We start from the raw sequence: 18,793 nt of genomic DNA on the forward strand, positions 1-18,793 counted from the left end.
ACATGCTCAAGTTTACAGGTTTCAATGAGGCCATCGCGAGAACCCTGCTTCAATTTGTTTAGTCTTCGTCCATTTTGTCGCAAGACAGGAAAGCTTCCGGGACCGATAGCTTGTGTCTTCTCTGTGGAACGGTAATGGCCGTTGCCATACATATCCAAAATCTCCATCCCGAGTGAAATGCGGAATAAAAAGTATCAATGCATGTATGTGTCGTGGTTCTGTTTTCAGAAGACTCGTTTGACGGTCTAACGAAAGCACTGGTGTATAACAGTTAGCCTCACCCAGTCCATTTTATATCATCTCCTGTAGTAATCACCAACTTTGTTATGGTGACTTCGGCTGACTCGTTCAAGCTCACCACACTCAATGGCACTCCTTACGTGACTGCATGATGTCGAGGGCGTTGGACAGCGCAACAGCAATGCGACGAGGACCGGGTAAACCCAGCTGACATCCTCAGTCCGACATGACGTCTATCCCTCCTGTGAACCGGCGGCAATAGCACTACTTGCGATTGTGGTTTCTGCGCGCGTGTCACAGCGTGTTTTACGCGACGTGGGTGATGTTTGTGAATCATGGACATATTTCATCCATTCCGTCGATATCAACCACCTTGTTGCGGGCAATCAGCCTAAGGTGGAAGCCTCAGCTAGAATGCCAGGATATCCACCACACTGCCGCTGCTCATGGGCTCTCTCACGAATCAATACCACACTTGCCCTGCTCTAACTTGGTAAAAGATTCAATACCAAGTGACCAAGCAGATGGCCAGTTCACGATCCCAATACTAGTCCATAAGAGTGATAAGACAGTGCGTCAAAGTGTTGTTTTTTCTGTGCGTTTGTTGATGCGACGTCATTCCCCATCGCCCATGTAGAAGCACTTCTCTGCGTTAGTAGCTGCAACTCAACGTTGACGGTGCGTCCTCAACCATACCATTTTAGTGTTTATTCACGGGCTCCTCATATATTGGGCGGTGTTGATTTGTGTCCGTCTATATAGTGTGGCCCATCGCGTACCAGTGACCATTCATTTTATGTGAATTAGAAGATGTCAAGCTTTCCAGAGAATCCCGTCCTGTGCGTGATCAAAGATGTCCGTCTCTTCACAAAACACCGTGAGAATTGCTGCTGATAGACGTGGTGGCTCGAGGCATGCATAAAGCGCATGTTGGAGATTCCCAGATTGTCCTAAATCGGTCCAGCAATTCCGACAGAAGGGATATTACATGCATTATGGGCGCGTAAGCTAGACGAGCTGTTCTGATCGATGCGTATGTGTCGCTCATTTGTACAACGTGCTATGTTCTCAAGTTTACTATCCACAGTGGTTCTGGGGAAGCTCATCGGCAATCTCTATTTCCCGATGCCGTTACTGCTACCATGCAGTTGCTGCAGGAACTTAAATATTGCTGCCCACGAACAGCGCTCTCTGCGACGGAGAGCGCACTTTCCTCCCCGTGTCAACGTTTCGTCTCCCTCCTGCTACCACACTCCCCATTCATATACTAGTTTCAATAGTGTTTCATCGCGGATCTTACTGTTGCTCGTTCACTTTTTCTAAGTCAAGTCATGACTGTCGAGCTGCATGGTGTTTTCACCATCACCAATATTCAACATGGCAATCGAGTCATGCTGCCCAACAACAATCACGAGGAACAAGTCAACTGTGTAATTCCTGTCACCGAAATTGCTGATGTTGAAACGGTATGTAAACCCTCCCTTTCTCTCTGCTCCTTCTGTAGGCTCCCCTCTGAGTATCTCTCATGCGCCAACAGTGGAAATTCGAACCTAGTACTCTCGGTCGGCACCAAATCAGGAATGTGAAGCACGACTGTATCCTCTCGGCCCAGCATCCCTATGTACCTGGAACCTCTGTGGTGACAACTGAACGAAGGAACTGGTGGCTACTTGAGAAACTCAAGGACGAAGAGTATGGACCAGATGCTTATTTGTAAGTTTGTTCTCGTTGCCTAAATTAGGTACAAAAATGGGGTGCTGAATAGGTGGGATAGGATCCGGCATAACGACAAGAGAGATCTATGCTGGAGTTTAACCGATGGAAATGACGACACGCCGGTTAGTTGGACGGATAGTATATGTCGGGACATGAATATAACCTCACCCACAGGTTTATCTCCAACAATCTTCTGCCCATCGCCATAGTGCTTGGAGGGTAATTTTGTTTCCAACATCTTTTACATCTGGGTTATAATGCGCTGTCTTTCAGATTGTGCGTCATCTTCTTCAGAGTGAAAGCAAAAAAGACAAGCATGATGGCAGCCAAGATGAGAAGGCAGTAGAATCTACGTCTCCTCAGACATCATCGACCGAGCGCCAAGAGTCTGCTCAAAATGACTCGTCCAAGGACGAACCTAAGGACGATTCATTCTCTCAGAAAGCCCACTCGGAATCTACGAAGACCCATGTAGAGGACGATGATGACTCTCATCAAGACGCCACCAAAGCAGATGTACACAGGTACCGTAACCACATTATGTATCGTAATAGCATACGGATTCATGTTTGATCAGATCATATAGCAAGACTAAACACAATAAAAGCCGTACTCTTACTCGTGCTCCAAGTGGCGATCGTTTGCCGCACGAATCCTTTTCACTACGAGACCTTCGTGCCGCGCCGCAAAGTCACACAGATGGCGGATTAGATGATGGTGCAAGCAGACGTCCTCTTTCTCGTGGGGCTCGTGTCGAAATCCCTCGGGATCACAATCTCGCTGTAAGACATCCCACTGTCGACCATACCCTAGAGGCCGTTACTTCGCCTATTTCGCCTCGGACGCATGCAGAGCTACAGGCCCTTTTGAAGAACGGAGAAGGACATCCCATCAACGCCCGTGACAACCATGGATTCCCCGAGACGGCTCGTCCTATAGCTCACACGCATGCGGAACTGAAAGCCCTTAGGGAGAGTAGGGGTGTGGCGCCGATTGACACGCGTGGAAAGGATAACAATGGTGCAGGTCGCTCAGACACTTTAAACATACCCCAACCGCAGAAAGGGCGCCGGAGTTTCGGGAACCGCGGCCGACCGAACGTATCCCCTTCCAACTCTTCGCGCTCGATGAGCCCGGCTACGCCCCCACAGCTCCCGAGTATGCAGCCCGCTATTTTCTCCTTTGGATCCGCTTTTACGTCCGAGGATGACGCCGCCGAATGGTCAAGCCCGTGCGATGCGGACTACTTCCCCGCCAAGGATCCTAAAGATAACCTCGAAGATATCGACTTCTCTCGCCTTGGAATGGCCTATGATAGACCATCCAGCCCGCCAGTTTACCGTTCCCTGTCTCCAGCTGAACGAGAGCCCTCACCGATCAACACGTTCACTTTCAAAACGGACCCCAAGGGAGAAACATGGTGTGAGGAACGCACCGAGCGCGTTGTGCAAAATGGGTGGGGTGGCGGACGACAGAGTCCAGCTCTATTCGGAGGTAAGAGGGAAATGTAGCTCGTTATACTGTGATGTGCTGACGACGCATTGCAGACTCGGCTCCCCATATGGGCTTTTTCATGCGCCAGCAAGTACCTGTTAACACGATTCGACACGATACCTGGTTCCACTAGACACATATTTGACATGCTGTTCAAGCTAAATCGATGACCAGAATGCTCGTTGCCTCTGCGCGTATTTGCACGTTTGATATCTTGTATGACTCACTCTTACGTCTCTATCTTTGGCTGGCCATATAGTGCAGTGCATATCTATGATTCCTGCGAGGTTGTCAGTGCGTGAATGTTGTATATTTTATGTTGCAACTTAATGCTATGTTGTTTCACCAATGAAAACTTCCATATTTCTGAAACTGTCTATGCCCTTCGTTACTTCGAGCTCACGGATGCCATGAGGGAATTGACATTGAATTGAAACTGTTTTAACTCGTCTCAAACGCTACCCATACAGGTTGAAATCAACCTTTCAGAATCGCACCACCGCGTCACCGCAAGCTTCAGGATCTGATGAACTCCCATTGGTTGCGCGAATCAGTGAAGGAGGAGGCGAGAACAGCCTTCCCATTCAAAGCACTCAGCTCCAACGAATATATTTTGAATTCATATGTACTCACCGGTGTGTCGAGCTCGTCATCTGGAAGGCCCCAGCACAGATTCGTGGAATCAGTAGGAGAGATGCTATCACAGATAAGTTAACCAAAGCTATCTGGAAGGCTCCAATCAAATTCAAGACGCACGTGTAGCGTCCTCGAACTCTGCCCTCCTGGATGGCGAACTGCTGGGGACGGTCGCGCCCAACAATCTCAGCATCAAGTGAAGCACGATTCCCGCAAGAGGCGTATGAGGCGTGAGTTTGGTTTTGAAAGGTATATTTGCCGTTCCCGAGCTGGACGATGTTCCACTATGCCGAAGAAAATGATGAATAATGGGATGATAGGATTTCGTAGATGATCATTTACCAGGACAGGGAGACTCCCTAGGCTACCTGGGGCAGTGGCTTGCAGTGGGGATCCATCGTTTGGGTCAGCGAGCTGGAGCTGGTTCTTGCTGCGAACATTCTGAATGATATAGCGGCCGGTGCTAATAGTCATAGCGAGTGTAAATGGAGAAGAGGACTAGATGTGAGAGTTGGCTTCGGGTTGTTACAGTGATTGGCCTCCGTCATCCTTCTTATACTCTAGCTGTGTACTATTCGAAAATAGAGGACCACATAGAACGTTGGAGAACTGATGGATCATGATTCCCCGGGAAATGAATGAGGATGACGCTCCTCACGCTTGTCCTTCATGAAATGGATGACACACGACTGCGGCGAAAGTTTGTGCCCTGGAGGTTGGCCTCGTGTAAATTTGAATGGCGATAAGAATCACAGCTGTAGTCCCTAAACAGGTATACTGCCCATCATTTTATTATCCCGTCTGGACCTAGGTAGACATTTCGGTCAGAAGACATAGAAGATGTGAGCGTGGGGGCTCGGGAAGAGCAGCCACAGCATGTCAGTAGCTTCCGGGATATTACAGAGGAAGAGTTGGCGTTCACTGATACCGTATGATAGTCGGCGATTGAGAGTCGACGATTCAACAGATTGCCCATGACGGGCGGATGAACCGATGAGTGGTCTTGGTGGCTTGATCGGGGACTTATGCATCATATGTATTGGTATCACGAAATGCCATCTGTATTCTTCGCCGGTAGTCACAGGATCTGGCTTAGTCCAGGGAATCCGGAATGATGAACCACACGGAGATGAATGCAGAGGCTAGAAGCCGGCCCGAGGAGGACAGCTATCCAGTTTGAGAACATCGTCCGCCACATTGTGGTCTTTGTCAAAGAGTGACTTGAATCGATAGCGTCCTCGGATCCTTATTGATAACGATTCGTTTCTCTGGCCACGACATGGAACTGAGCACCATGGAGAACTCACTCACTGCCATGTGATGACAAGAAGACAAAAACTGTGGAATATACTAGTACAGCATTCGAGAGATGCGGCCGAATATTGTTCAAGACTTGCTTCAATTTGAGGAGGATGGGGATACATGCTTCTAAGCTAATCGCAGAATCAGTGCAATGATCGACTGGGATATCTATGTAAGCGCACAAACAAGCATGGCGCAGGAGAAGACAATAAGCCTACTTGGCGACGGTATCATTATATCGGACTTCAGTTGAAAATATGTACGGATGCATTTCCCTCATGGATGCATTTGGCGAGTTGAAATTGATTTAGGAGCATTGATGTACGTATACATGCACATTGGCAAGAGGATACAGGTGGCTGCGGAGCATACAGATCTGACGGTCAAATGTACACTAACGTCCAAACGTGATCACTATTCAAATACGGATGAACTCCCACTGGTTGCGCGTGTCAGTGTACGACTGCGCGAGCGTTACCTATCACCGGTGCAAGTCAGAGAACGCTTCATACAATAATTGACCACACATACAGGGGTATCGAGCTCATCGTCTGGGAGACCCCATAAGAGTTGAGAATCTGTGGGAGAGATGCTATGACCCACAATCAGTTTCAAAAGCCATGACAATCAGCGCAGAATTTCACATACGTGTAGCGACCACGGATACGGGTCTCCTGGATCATGAATTGCTGTTGCTGATTTCTGCCGACAACTTCTGCGTCCAAGGCTGCGCGGCGTCCACAGTTGGCGTAGGACGCATATGACTGGTTCTGGATAGAGTATTTCCCGTTTCCGAGCTGAACGATATTCCACTGTGAACGTGAACACGCGATAAGTGCTTGAGATGCAGAAATCAAGCAGTAGGAGTCACCTTAATGGCCATTGTGCCAGTGCGGTCATCCGAGGTTGACTGCAGTGGAGAGCCATCGTTTGGGTCGGGGAGGTGCAGCTGGTTCTTGCTGCGAACGTTCTGGATGATGTATCGACCAGTGGGGAGAGACATGGCGGTTTACGACACGGTTTAGCGGTGTCTTACAAGTCGCAGGGCACCGGTATATGAGGGCGGGGCGAACGTCCAGTCGAAGCGCACCATGAGGACGAAACGGACCTTGAGCACCTGAATCGTAGAAACGAGTTTCCAATCGTAACGATGTGGCCCAAGCTTGTGTGGCCATGTACAATGTACCGACAATTGGTGGAGTTACGCGATCGCCATGGTCCAGGATAAGATACGATAATGACACTATTGTTCGCGCAACGTCGACAGGTGTAACAGATGATCCGGATAGCATCAATGAAGTGGAATATTTTTCCGGATCCTGGTGTGAAAGTCAATGGCTCGGGATCGAGCGACAGTCGCTTCCGACCGCATTGGGGGTCAATGTCGCGGTCAGGCGTGAGATGGACCCAGGCATAGATAGCTATAGGAAGTCAGCAGATGCATTCGACGAGACAGAGCGATTCTAGACGTACGCTGCCGGGCGGGGAAAGTCCAACATAGTTTGATGGAATCAGATGCCATGCAACGCGATCAGCGAGAAGAGACATAGCACTGCTAGTCCCGCACGCAAAACATATGCATTTCAGCCCCGCGGTCGAATAGACACATGTCGCTTGAGTGTGCGCCACAAACCTCTCCAGAGACCACTATGCGACCACGCTGTTATCCCAGTGGCCTTATTGCGACTTGAAGGGGAAAATTTTGGCTGAAGCCCTGGCCTACAGAGATAGCCTCAGCATGAATACGGGCCAGACGATCTTCCTGCAACAACGATTAGCAAGATAATCTGCGACGAATATGTCGAGGGTAGGGTAGAATCAGGGGAGTTCAGCGCCGGTACAACAAGATGTCTGGGTTGAGGAGCCCGGATGCCAGAAACGGCAGCACGACAGCCCATCCTCAGAATGAGAGCTGCAAGTATTGAACGTAGCCATATCTGCTGACTGCCAGTCCCATGTCATATTATCTTCGAGATCAGCGTGAACGTGTCATGAACGTGGTGGCTGGATACACGTGTTATGGACGTGGTGGCCAGATACATGTGTTATGGACGTGGTGGCCAGATACACGTTCAGACGAAGCCTAGCGGAGTCGCGGATGCTTTTCATTTCACCATCGTCCCCAGTTCCTGGGGTCGCATAGTCCACTTCAGCGGCGGGTAGTCTAGTTGTCTCAGGCGACATGCCTATCATTTGGACCACTCACAATTATCAAAGCATTAGAAGGACGTCGAGACAATGGTGAGCGGCTTCAAACCGAGTAGGCACAGACTCCGAGAGAGACAGACACCGCCTGTGCGGCGGTATGCCCAACACCCGACGCCTTGTATATCTTAGAATCATCTGAGGAGCACCTCAAGCAAGAGCAGAGCCTATGAGAATTTTCATGACGCTTCGTTAAAGGACACGGACGATGACAGACGCGGAGAAGACAAGTATCGAGTGAGCAAGCGGTCACGGTAGTAGGCGCGTATCAGTGCGACCTGCAGTGTCAGCTTGTGTCCGACGCTCGCAGCCAAAAATCATTCGCTTGTTTGAAGCTCTGAATTTGCATGCAAACACCACCTAGGAGTAGTACCTCCGAAATGCAAACGATACATTCAAGTTTTTGAAATTACTTGTATGTCCATCAGTCAGAAAAATTGCCCCAAAGTCTCCCTGACGAATTGGCACGCCTGGCAACTTCCCGACTTCGAAGACTGTTCGGAGCAGCCGGCCATTCACTTATCCGCGCAGAGATTGAAAGACGTTGTTTATCTTTGGTCTCTTGGGTCGTCGCAATGTAGAATCAACATCTTGCGAGGAGCGTTCATCTCTAACCAAGTGAGGAATTTTTGACTACTGGTACAGACATCGAATATCTGACATTTATCTTGTCATCTCAAGTCTGATTCACTCGCTAAGTATTTGTCGCTGGTGACTCACGCGTATGGTATCTCCTTGGTGTCGTCAGCTCCACTTGCATGTACCGAGGCAGTAGCAAAGTGTACACGATTGCCTGGTAGAGTCTTGACGCTGACCAGCTAGACCCCTCCACTAACTCTCGATCCGCGATTGGTGGAGGAACTCACTGAGGATCAACTTCGTACATCAAGGTCCGCATCCCACTCGAGGATGATCGTGCAATTTTTGATTTCCGTAAAGCCACGATGGTCCGTGACCACCATTTCAAGTGCCCCACCTCATTCTCGTCTTCCGATGTTCCGTATCAACTGCAGTCTGCTATCAGTTCGATATCTGTCTCTGGATGCTCCACGAACGTTTATATTCAGTTCTGAGCCCCAAAGGGCATATTTACTGGTTTGCAGATTCACGCTCACTTGACAGTTCCTCGTACTCGCTTCGTAGAGGATGGCTGAGACAAAACTGGATGGTATTTACACGATCGTTAACATCGAGTATGAAAATCGCGTGAAGCTACCCAACGATAACCGGGAAGAGCAGCTCGCTTGCATTATACCCGATGCTGCTCAAGTTTCTTGTGGGGAAAAGGTGAGATGTCGACATATCTAGGCTTTTATGACAAATGATCAACATTCATACTGTTAGTGGCAGTTCACCGCTAGTACAAAAGGACGCCACGTAATAAAAAGCGACGCATATTGCTCCTATATCGCTGCGAAATACCCATTCGATACTGATTCATCGGTGATTGGAAATGAGGGGAAAGCTTGGTGGTATATCGAGAAGGCGGAGAAATTTGGACCCTATGCTTACACGTATGTCATTGTCACTTCCGCGCATGGATACTACAAGCGCATGGTACAGTATCCGACACACCGACAAGGACAACTTATGCTGGAGTCTTACTGATGGTAGCGACAATACACCAGTATGGCTATTCCCAATCCCGATCTTGGCAGCTCTAACATTGGGTTTGACTCATCCAAGATATATCTCAAACCAGTAGCACAGAACCGCCGAAATGTTTGGAAGGTGCGAGAGATGTGCAAAACGCTCGAATTCGATGACTCAACAGCGACGCGGTAACCATATAGATTGTCCCGTACCCTGCACCGAAAGAAGTTGAACAACATGATCCAAACCACAACGAATGCGAACAGCACATCCACAAGAGCGACGCAGGATTCGAAAACCAAACGACCAGTGATTGCATCGATGGAACAAACGATCATAGACTGCAGCAACGTGTTCACGCCCAACAGTCAGTCGGCTGCTTCGTACATTACCCGGGATAGACGTATCACTAAACCTCTGGGTATGCACCAGGTCTCCCGACCATCCAGACACTCGTTTTCCCGCCAGTCGGGGCTTTGATATGTCATCGTCGCGCCCAAAACATTCCGACACTCCAAGCGACAGGCGGAACCAACAACATCGGGATGAGGAGGCTGTACCTAACACGCGAGGGGCTTGGTAATTCATTTGATTGCGCTTGAATCGCTTATGCTAATACGAAAATCGGATGAACAGGTCCTCCGAGTGGTCTCGCAGGCCGCACGGAGAGGTGACGGATACGTCTCCGCCCTGGGCAAGCGAGAATCCTCGCAGCCAGTCTCAAACAAGAATGGTTGAAGATGAGGACAACATGACTTTCAGCTCTGGCAGGTTGGATCCGAGCATTCGACGGGCCGGAAGCTTCACAAATCAGCAGTATGGACATGGATCGATAAAATCTCCAGACGCCCACATACATCGTCAAGCTCACGCTAGCGAACGTCCCGCACCCTTGTCCCCTTGGATGGACGATGTAGAAGCTGGACCGGATTACCGGCGTCCTATGCGTTCCAATGGCGACAATGAACATACCAGACTCAATCGCTTCGCTGAAGGAGTGCCGGCCCGAGGTCAGACATTTCCGCAACCTGGTCACAATACGACGAACATGACTAGCAGGAGAGACTATGCGAGTGGCAGAAGCACACCATTGCACAACGATGCATTCATCTTGCAAACGGGACTCGAAACCTTGTATCGGTCGACGGGTGATACGGCCTTTGGAGCCCCTCGTCCGCGTGCTGAGTCTCCCGCGCCTCTATTCCAGATTGCGGGCAGGCCAAATGCATCAGCCCCAAGCAGCAATGCTCACTTAGGACTATGTGAGTGTGCCTTCGTCGACGGGAGTATTTATGCTAAATCATCACTGAATTCCACTGGTACAGTACCGCACCTCTTCTAAGAAGTCTCTAACGTGATAAGAGGATAGATGACTCACCATTTGTAGGTGAGAAACGGCCTGATAAATATATGATTTCAGCTACCCTTGCACGTATATACTTGCACAAAGCCTCTTAGTTCTCAGAAACTCAGACTTCGTGATGTGAACGAAGGCGTGCTGGTGGGATCAATGGATCGGCCGTGTTCTTTTCGTCATTCAGCCTATTATGCAGGCAATGGTCAGAAAAGGAGGCACGAATATATTCGGCCCAGTGGCTAGAGCAATTATAGTCGACCATGTATCTTCCAACAATATCTGTTGAAAAACTCTGGTTACCCCGTATCGAGATGGCGCCTTGAACGAGGTCTACCGCGTTCATTTGACAACCTAGATAGAACACCACGGGAAGAGCACGATTCAGTTCGGGCAAGTTGATTAGTCTGCGTGCTGCAGAGGGAATGACGTGCTTGTATTCTTCTTAGACTGGCTCGAGATTTTCCCAAGCGTAATGCAAGACATTATTGAATGCGTCGAAAGTAACAGGAAAGCGTTCGTGCGGGCTCAGAGGTACACCACTGGCACACTTGGGCGCCACGTCGATTATACCTACACATAACTATATCAATGAGTGATGCACGCCGTGCAAAGCTATTGCGAAAGCTGATATCAAGGTCGCTCTCTGACTAAAAACAAATTTATACCGAATAAGAGATGTAGTGTTTTCGCAAAATCTGGATGGTTATCATTTACAATATGAATGAGCTAGCAGTTCTGCTCAATGTGGAGGTGGCTGCATCCACAGATTCTCGAGAATCTGAGACTGTCGTGTGAAAACATAGTGGACCATGCGACCGAGTCAGATCTTCCGCATATTCCGAATGCTTTTATGAGATGATTTTTCCTCGCCTTCTTTCCCAGTAGGGCTTTGATCTTGAACTGTAAACGAGGCATTTCCGAGCCATCTACGGCGAGTATACAAAACAAGATTAAAACATGATAGCACTCAAAGCCCGGTGGAGTGCAGTAAGGTATCAGGATGCATGTAATGTACGGAAGAACTAACTAGTGATCATGCTATTTGACCCAGCAGAATCAGATTATAGAGTTACAAATTACATTATTCACAAGTACTCGACGTTCGATAAGCGGTACAACTCACGGGAATATTATTAGTTTGAGGTCGCCTTTACCAACAAAGGATCAGGGTCGGAAAACAGGCGATAGCAGGGAATATCATAAAAAAGCCCGCAGGAACGCAAGCGGAAGTGGGAGACCATCAGTCATATATTGTTGTCATGGTAAACTGTATATGGACGTACCAAATCATAATCGAATCGGGAAGAATTGCATATGCCCGGTCAAGCAGTATCAGACTGTTGAACAAGATCGAATATCTCGGGATTACTGAGTTATGCCAAGTCTCATAGCGCGTCTTGCAACTACACCGCTTCATGTTGTCGATGCAAGTTCTGCATAAGGATACATGCCCACCGACTTGTTCGATCTCCATATCCATATTTGACATAGGCAAGGAGTTGGACAACATTTTTTTCTTAGCTGCAACTCGCGCAAATTGTGCAAGACCCCATATACAGGTTCCACAGCAGCCCTCGAGATTGAAAGAACTACGCAGTGGGTCGCCGGGAAGGAGAGACATTGAAAAGGTGTTACAAGCGTGAACGAGCGCATTTCGTCCCTCAAAACAGCGCTCACAATCATCTTCAGACAGCTCTTCGAGCTGATTGTTGTGATAAATACCCCTGAAAAGATCCGCGGCACCGAATTGGCAGCATATGCAGAATGCCACCGGAAGAAGGCGATTAAGTTCGGGCAGATCGATTCCGCGTGCAAGGTTGATAAGGGAGATGACATTGTGGTGTTCGTGAGGGTCGAACTGACCCCAAAAAAACCGCTTCTGTTGTTCAAAAACATCGAAATCGACAGGAAAGAAACGGTAAAGGCGCAGGGGAACATCTTGCAGCAAGCACTTCATTTGGTACCTATGGGTCACGTAGAGGATACCGATCGCTATATCCACAAGAAAGTTATCTTGCGAACATTCCCTTAAAAAACTAATGGAGAGCACAGTGCTAAGCCATATGGCGTGAGAAACCGGAATGCAAATACTCACTACGTTTAGTATAGGGAATGCAGCGCGTGCTCAAATCCAACTGGATTATCGTCCAATGTAATAGTAACACAATCCTGTACTGTCAAAACTTGACTCGCGCGTGAAGTGACTGGCCTCAGTATGTTCTTAAATACAGGTGAATGCAGGCAGAGGAATGACCGGTGGACACGAAATAGCTTAGGCCCGGCGATAATGATGACGTTTCCATCGTCGAACCACAAATCGCCCACACAAATTTGCTTCCGGCTTCACCGCTACACAATGTTGGACGTCAGGAGTGGTCTCCACTGACATCTTCATTGAGGATCTGACGAATTCGACAGAGTAAACTTGGAGCCATAATGAATAAACGCACTTAAATTTGCCGATTTGAGGTGTCTATAAAACAAATCCTCAAGCGGGGATAGGATGAGCGTTCTACGAGATCATTAAGTACTAGTAGTAGGTAGCAAATGGACGATGGTTTGTCACAAGCCGCGACACGAAAAACGGGATACTGGACGTCGTGTCAAATTCCCACATCTCGTGACTGCGATAGTACGTACTACCATATCAAGCAAATGCTTCGTACGCGCATCGGACGTGGACTAGGAGTATGAAGGCGAATCGTCGACGTTCAAGCATTTTCTTGCTCTCTTGCCTCGAATAGTTTAGTATCTGGTCTTACAGAATGTGTAGAAAGATACGGAATCGCGACTTTCGAATTTCTGTGCTCTACGCCCTGAGGATTCCAGGCTTGTACTCACTGGAACTTCCCTGGCTGCGACATATGTACCCCGTATACGCTCGTAGCGCAGCTGGCGAGTGACATACTAGACGATGTTGATATCCTAGACGATGTTGATATCCTAGACGATGTTGATATGGATATCAGCATGATCAATAGCGCGGAGATCGCGGCGAATGGCATCCACACCGCATCGGACAACTAGTTCGGCCTCAACGTGTCAACAGCCAGTCATGAGCAGGCTTATTTACTGTGCGAGCTGGGTGGTGTGCATTCAACAAGGCTATAATGGAAACGATAATGTACTGAGTAAATCGTGACCGTGATTATTTCGGAGGGATGGCTCATGGCCATGCACTACTTACTGTAACACTGCATTTACAATCGAGATACGTGATTGACATTAGAGATGGTTCAAACAAGGTTCAAATGGGAGGGATGATACTGTGATATAATTTGCGCGTCATAACATAGAACTCCAATCGAAAATCGCGTTTGAAGGCTGGTCCTGACGGTCGTACTGACTTAGGCAAACATGCACCCAAAGTCTAATTCGTCATCCGATTACGAGGATTGAGAGCCGACATCGCGTCAGAGCAGATTTATGGGACGAATAAATGGATATTGGCTGGGTAAATAGTTCTAGTGATGGAACAACATCCAATGGTCATATTTGAACGATGCGAAGGGAACCTTCTAGAGGCATAATGGGAAAAGCGAGCAGCGAAATAAGTAGGACTTCGTGTAGTGAGAAGGACGATAAGGCCAGACCATGAGTGTGGATCGGTGCAAGCATCCCGTACGCAAGATCTTCTCGACCTCTCCTACTTCACGGTCGGCTGCCGTTCTGCGCTTCTGCAGACATCGTCTAGGTTTGAACCCGAAGATCGGAGATAAAGGCGTGGATCAAAAGAATAGTAAGGATGGCAGCGAAAGAGACATCAATAAACGCAGCGTGTCTTTGCTCAAGAAGGCCCGAATAAGTGTCGGACCATAAACGTATCTCTGGTTCAAGGTGAGCCCACGCGTCTGTGTGAGGGCTCCCAATCGACCGAATTTCCAGAGGCAACAGATGTGAGGGCGAAGGCGAGGTCCTGAGTGTACAATATCAGGGATAAGTTGCTGATCTTGTACGCCATGATACGTACCGTAAGCTGCTGCGAAATGGTACTTTCGCACTTCCTGGCTGCTATCGTCTGGATGAAGACGGATGGTATTGCAGACCCGGAAAATCACGTATCTCAATGTAGCAGCCAGCTTGAGAACGAGTCCACAGGATCACAAGTAACAGTTATCTTGCACATGGTCCTGTACCATCGAAGCACACGCATACGCACTCACCAGTTGAGATCCCTGACGGTGCATCGTCGTCCGTGTCGAGGTAATTAACCCGGCCGTAAAGAAGACATAGAATAAATGCGTCGGGCAGTCAAAACAACCTGATCCCTGAGACTGAGTATATAGTTCGGACTAAAGAATCGAGAGTCTGAAGAAGGTGCGGTAGACACAAAACACTTTCGGTGTTGCGGGAATCCCAAGAACGTTTACGTCGTAGAAAAAATCGGGTTGGTGTAACATAAGCTGCTGATACACGTCCATCGGCGTATGACTGTTATCCAACCTTTGCTCGAATAAGAACACCCAGATATGCTTGAGAATGCAATTTTGTCGAATGTGACTTGCCGACCGCTTCGTCGAAGGCCTGACGGATTCGACAGAGCGACCTTGGCCTACTATGAGAAATTAAATGGATCGATAGTTTCAAGAAGTGGCTCACCGTGATATAAGTTGGAGCAAGTATGCGTGTTCAATAGAGTGACGTGGTACTAACAAAGCAGAGAATACGGTGTATTGCATGGAATTGTCCACGGACGCGCCGCGCCTATCGAGTCGGAGGCAACGTGACCGCGATAGCACCATATCGGGCATATGGTCCGTGCACACGCAGTCATGCGGTATAAAGACTGCGCTCGAGCATCAGGAATCCTCACCACTCTGGCCTTTTGGCTTAGATCAAGTGTAGTATCTGTTCTTAATAGTTTAACCACTATTATGGAGGCACCGCCTCCATTCTTGGTTATCTTATTTTTGCCACCCTTTGTCGTTGAGCTCTGCTTGCAACTCGGCGGCGTGATGACCTTGCTATTGCAGTATTGGTTTGTGTCGTCGGGGGATCTTGCTCTTTCTTTTTGCCTATGCCTCCATTACCTATCAGTTGATGGGTTGATTGGGATAGGAAAATGGATTAAGCATTGGTCTGAAGGGGGCTCTGGAATTTCTTAGTCATCCTTGGTATGTGCTTGAGTTGTGACTTACGATGATTTGCACTTATTGATGAGTTGATTATTGCTTATGAATGGATTGGTTTGGACAATTGAAATTTTTTCTGTACCAGACTGGAATTAAGGAATAGAGAGACCAGAGATTCAGTGCTTCTTGCATACTGCTGGTAAGTTATCACCCAAGGAAAGCTTTGAAACAGTGATGTTTCTTGTTGTCCTATTGCTACCTGAGTCAAGAGTGTAGGTTTTCACACAAACTGTGATTTGTGCTTGTGGTGCGTGACTTTGTTTTTTGGTTTGAGTGCCTTCATTATTGATGTATATAATCATTACTTGACATACCCACGACTCTACTGCTCAACTTGGCTTTCTGCCTCCTCATGTTTGAATTGCCAAGTTCCTGGCTGATGCTCCCACTTACTAGATGTGCCCGCCAGGAGGTTTAACCGAATTGACTACGATGCGGAGTCCCGCTCGGAACTTATGACCACCCCGGGGTCGCGCTATCGAGTGAGTGTTCCGCCGCATTTGGAACCAACTTGGGCATGTGAGGATAGAACATTCGACATAGGAATGCCTGGTGAGATATCCTCCGCTGCTTCTTCTGCCGACCATTGGTCAGGCAAAGTGAAAGTAGGCTTCAGGCCTTCCGAAGGGAGGACCCCCAATCGCCGGTCTGGCTTTCGGGGCCACTAAAGGCACATGTATGCAATGTCCACGGATGCATTTGTGCAATTTCGCCCACCATCGCTCAACTCGTGACGCCTGGACATGCGCGTTCACGGCATACTTCGACATGAACGTGCTGTGTTCGTCGAGCGGACATGACTTTCCAGCCATATTTTTAGCGGCGCAAGGAATATAAGCCAGGGATCCTCACCCACGAGACTCAAAGCCCGGCGAAATGCTGTCGCAGCTCTCCACCATCGCGCTTTGCGCAGCTGCTGCGCTCGCGCAATCAACCAGCAGTGTATTCGACGTGCGCCTGTCTCCTATTCAGTCGTGCGGCCATAGCTAATCGGAGATCGCAGTTTCCAGAATATCCGCCCGCTGGAACGCCCGACCCAAATTCAACGCTTGCCAATGCTGCGGGACCGCTCCCGTTTGGAATAGCGTCGGACCCGAAGCTGTCGGAGGCTTACATCCATTATGATACCGGAACATATGGGCCACAGATTGAGCTGGTCCATGCATACTATACCTACTGGCCCACGGTGCGTCCTATGATAAGCCTTTTTCGAGCTTGCCTGACAAATGGTGTTCGATCTCTCAGGGTGTCGGCGTAGCTAGCGATGGCACGGTATTCACATCCTTCCCGCGCGGAAACGAGACGTTCACTCTCGCAGTGTTCAACAGCTCCGTCACAGAAGCACCCTGGCCCGAGTGCGTCCCATACCATACCCGTTACTCACATACTAAGACCATCTCTTTGCGCACAGCCAAGAGTGGAATACGCCTCCTGCGTTCGAGAATACCACCAATCCCGGTTACAGCATCGCGACGGAAAAGTTTCTGCTCGTGCAGTCTGTCGTCGTCGACGGCCTCGACCGTGTCTGGGCGCTCGACACCGGCCGCCCGGAGGTGAACGGCTCGTACCTGCTCGCCGCCGTCCCGGGCGGGCCCAAGCTCGTTGGCTTTTACCTCAACGGCACGAACTTCGTGACATATACGTTCCCCGCGAACGTGGTGTACGCCGACTCGTCCATCAACGATGTACGCTTTGACCTGCGCGGGCCCGGCTACGCGTACATGACCGACAGCTCGCCCAACCGGCCCGGGCTCGTGGTGCTAAACCTGGAGACGGGCGCGTCGTGGCGGCACCTGGACGGGCATCCCTCTGTGTCGCCGGATACGAGCTTCGTACCGGTATACGATGGAGGTGAGCTCTGTATGGCGGATGACTCGCGGGCCATGCTGATGACGAAATCGGCCAGTCCCCTTCTACCTGTACCCTGTCACAACGCCGTACGCGATCAACAACTTCGGTTTGGTCAGTGTCTCGATTTCCTTCGAATATTCTTAGCCATTGACCTGAGCAAATGTTACAGTACGCGGCCGATGGAATAGCGCTGTCGGCAGGTTAGTCCCTGCATTGCCTTCGCAGGGCGATGAGTCATGCTAACCAGGGCCATCTAAGATGGGTCCTACCTCTACTACGCGCCTCTGGCCTCCCGCCACTTCTGGCGCGTCCCCACGTCGTATCTCAAAGTTGAGCCGGGCCCTCTCAAACCCTACGCCTATCTACAGGCGAAGCAGGCTGTTGAGAGTCTCGGCGAGAGCGGCAGTAACGCGGACGGACTCGAGACGGACAGCTCCGGATACATCTACGCTGGGGCGCCTGGTGCGTTCGTCGCTATTAAGCAGGCGAGACCACTCTATTGACGGACAGTTGCGCCCTAAATCCAGAGCACAATGCGGTTACGAGGTACAACCCCGCTACGGGGCTAATGGAGCCGTTTGTGCGGTCTCCGTACATACAGGTAAGCGTCTGCTATGCGGAGTTATCTGCGCACTAAACGAACGGACTGGTGGCGGACTACAGTGGCCTGATACGCTGTCCGTCGTGACGCTCCAAAGCGGAGGCGGCTATGTGTACTGGACTTGCAACCAGTGGGTATTTTCTATCCATACAATAGAATGCTGGCTGAGATCTCGGCCTTTGTTAATAGACTATGGCTTGGGCCGAACTATCAAAATGGGTGAGTGGGCGCCCGCTCCTTTTGTTGTGACCGCTATCTTCGACCACATTCCTGATCTTGGCTGGGTTAATTTCGCAGCACGGACTTCCGCACGAAGCCGTACGTGATGTTCCGCGCGCCCATAGAAGCAGGCAAGGCGACGCAGCTCGATTGAGATGCTTGTTCGGCGTATTTTCATCATATCTGTGGTCAAGCTAACAAGAAAGGGCTTGCGATGGGCTAGATTGTATGTCGTATGGAAGAATCTTTACGGGAAAGCACGTCCGGTGTTGTTATACCGCATCGCATGCGTCCCAGTGCGGTCGCTCCGGGGATCTTTTTTGCGGGCTGCGTCTGTGCGCGTGCTCTCCGTAGACCACTGGCGTGGCCGATATCTGCCCCCGCGTGCATTGTCAACATGTGCGTCGATATCTGTGCCCATGGGGGGGGGGGGGGGGGGGGGGGGTG

At 49.6% G+C, this 18,793-nt stretch overlaps 5 protein-coding genes across 5 annotated transcripts; 3 read left to right on the top strand and 2 right to left on the bottom strand.

Annotated features, from left to right (window-relative positions):
• Positions 1–1,571: 1,571 nt before the first annotated feature.
• Positions 1,572–3,583, top strand: FIBRA_03148 (uncharacterized protein; the record flags this gene model as incomplete). Its single annotated transcript, XM_012324993.1, has 7 exons — positions 1,572–1,706; positions 1,778–1,953; positions 2,015–2,078; positions 2,131–2,175; positions 2,230–2,480; positions 2,534–3,450; positions 3,504–3,583. 7 exons carry the CDS (start codon positions 1,572–1,574, stop codon positions 3,581–3,583), a joined length of 1,668 nt encoding a protein of 555 aa, XP_012180383.1.
• Positions 3,584–3,966: 383 nt separating this feature from the next.
• On the bottom strand, positions 3,967–4,560 carry FIBRA_03149 (uncharacterized protein; the record flags this gene model as incomplete). The annotated part of the gene is made up of 4 exons (XM_012324994.1): positions 3,967–4,026; positions 4,084–4,147; positions 4,207–4,370; positions 4,429–4,560. The coding sequence occupies 4 exons, from the start codon at positions 4,558–4,560 to the stop codon at positions 3,967–3,969; spliced, it is 420 nt and encodes a 139-aa protein (XP_012180384.1).
• Positions 4,561–5,806: 1,246 nt separating this feature from the next.
• On the bottom strand, positions 5,807–6,936 carry FIBRA_03150 (uncharacterized protein; the record flags this gene model as incomplete). Its single annotated transcript, XM_012324995.1, has 8 exons — positions 5,807–5,866; positions 5,920–5,980; positions 6,037–6,200; positions 6,260–6,358; positions 6,425–6,505; positions 6,579–6,707; positions 6,756–6,809; positions 6,862–6,936. 8 exons carry the CDS (start codon positions 6,934–6,936, stop codon positions 5,807–5,809), a joined length of 723 nt encoding a protein of 240 aa, XP_012180385.1.
• A 1,803-nt stretch (positions 6,937–8,739) lies between these two features.
• FIBRA_03151 (uncharacterized protein) lies at positions 8,740–12,575 on the top strand (the record flags this gene model as incomplete). The annotated part of the gene is made up of 8 exons (XM_012324996.1): positions 8,740–8,880; positions 8,938–9,150; positions 9,208–9,324; positions 9,387–9,553; positions 9,619–9,765; positions 9,823–10,448; positions 12,035–12,182; positions 12,233–12,575. 8 exons carry the CDS (start codon positions 8,740–8,742, stop codon positions 12,573–12,575), a joined length of 1,902 nt encoding a protein of 633 aa, XP_012180386.1.
• Positions 12,576–16,551: 3,976 nt separating this feature from the next.
• Positions 16,552–18,500, top strand: FIBRA_03152 (uncharacterized protein; the record flags this gene model as incomplete). Its single annotated transcript, XM_012324997.1, has 11 exons — positions 16,552–16,626; positions 16,679–16,861; positions 16,921–17,030; positions 17,087–17,526; positions 17,582–17,637; positions 17,696–17,726; positions 17,785–17,988; positions 18,054–18,127; positions 18,190–18,257; positions 18,317–18,346; positions 18,425–18,500. 11 exons carry the CDS (start codon positions 16,552–16,554, stop codon positions 18,498–18,500), a joined length of 1,347 nt encoding a protein of 448 aa, XP_012180387.1.
• Between the last annotated feature and the right edge of the window lie 293 nt (positions 18,501–18,793).

The sequence above is a fragment of the Fibroporia radiculosa genome (assembly GCF_000313525.1).
Source record: "Fibroporia radiculosa TFFH 294 genomic supercontigs, scaffold1715, whole genome shotgun sequence".
Taxonomy (NCBI): domain Eukaryota; kingdom Fungi; phylum Basidiomycota; class Agaricomycetes; order Polyporales; family Fibroporiaceae; genus Fibroporia; species Fibroporia radiculosa.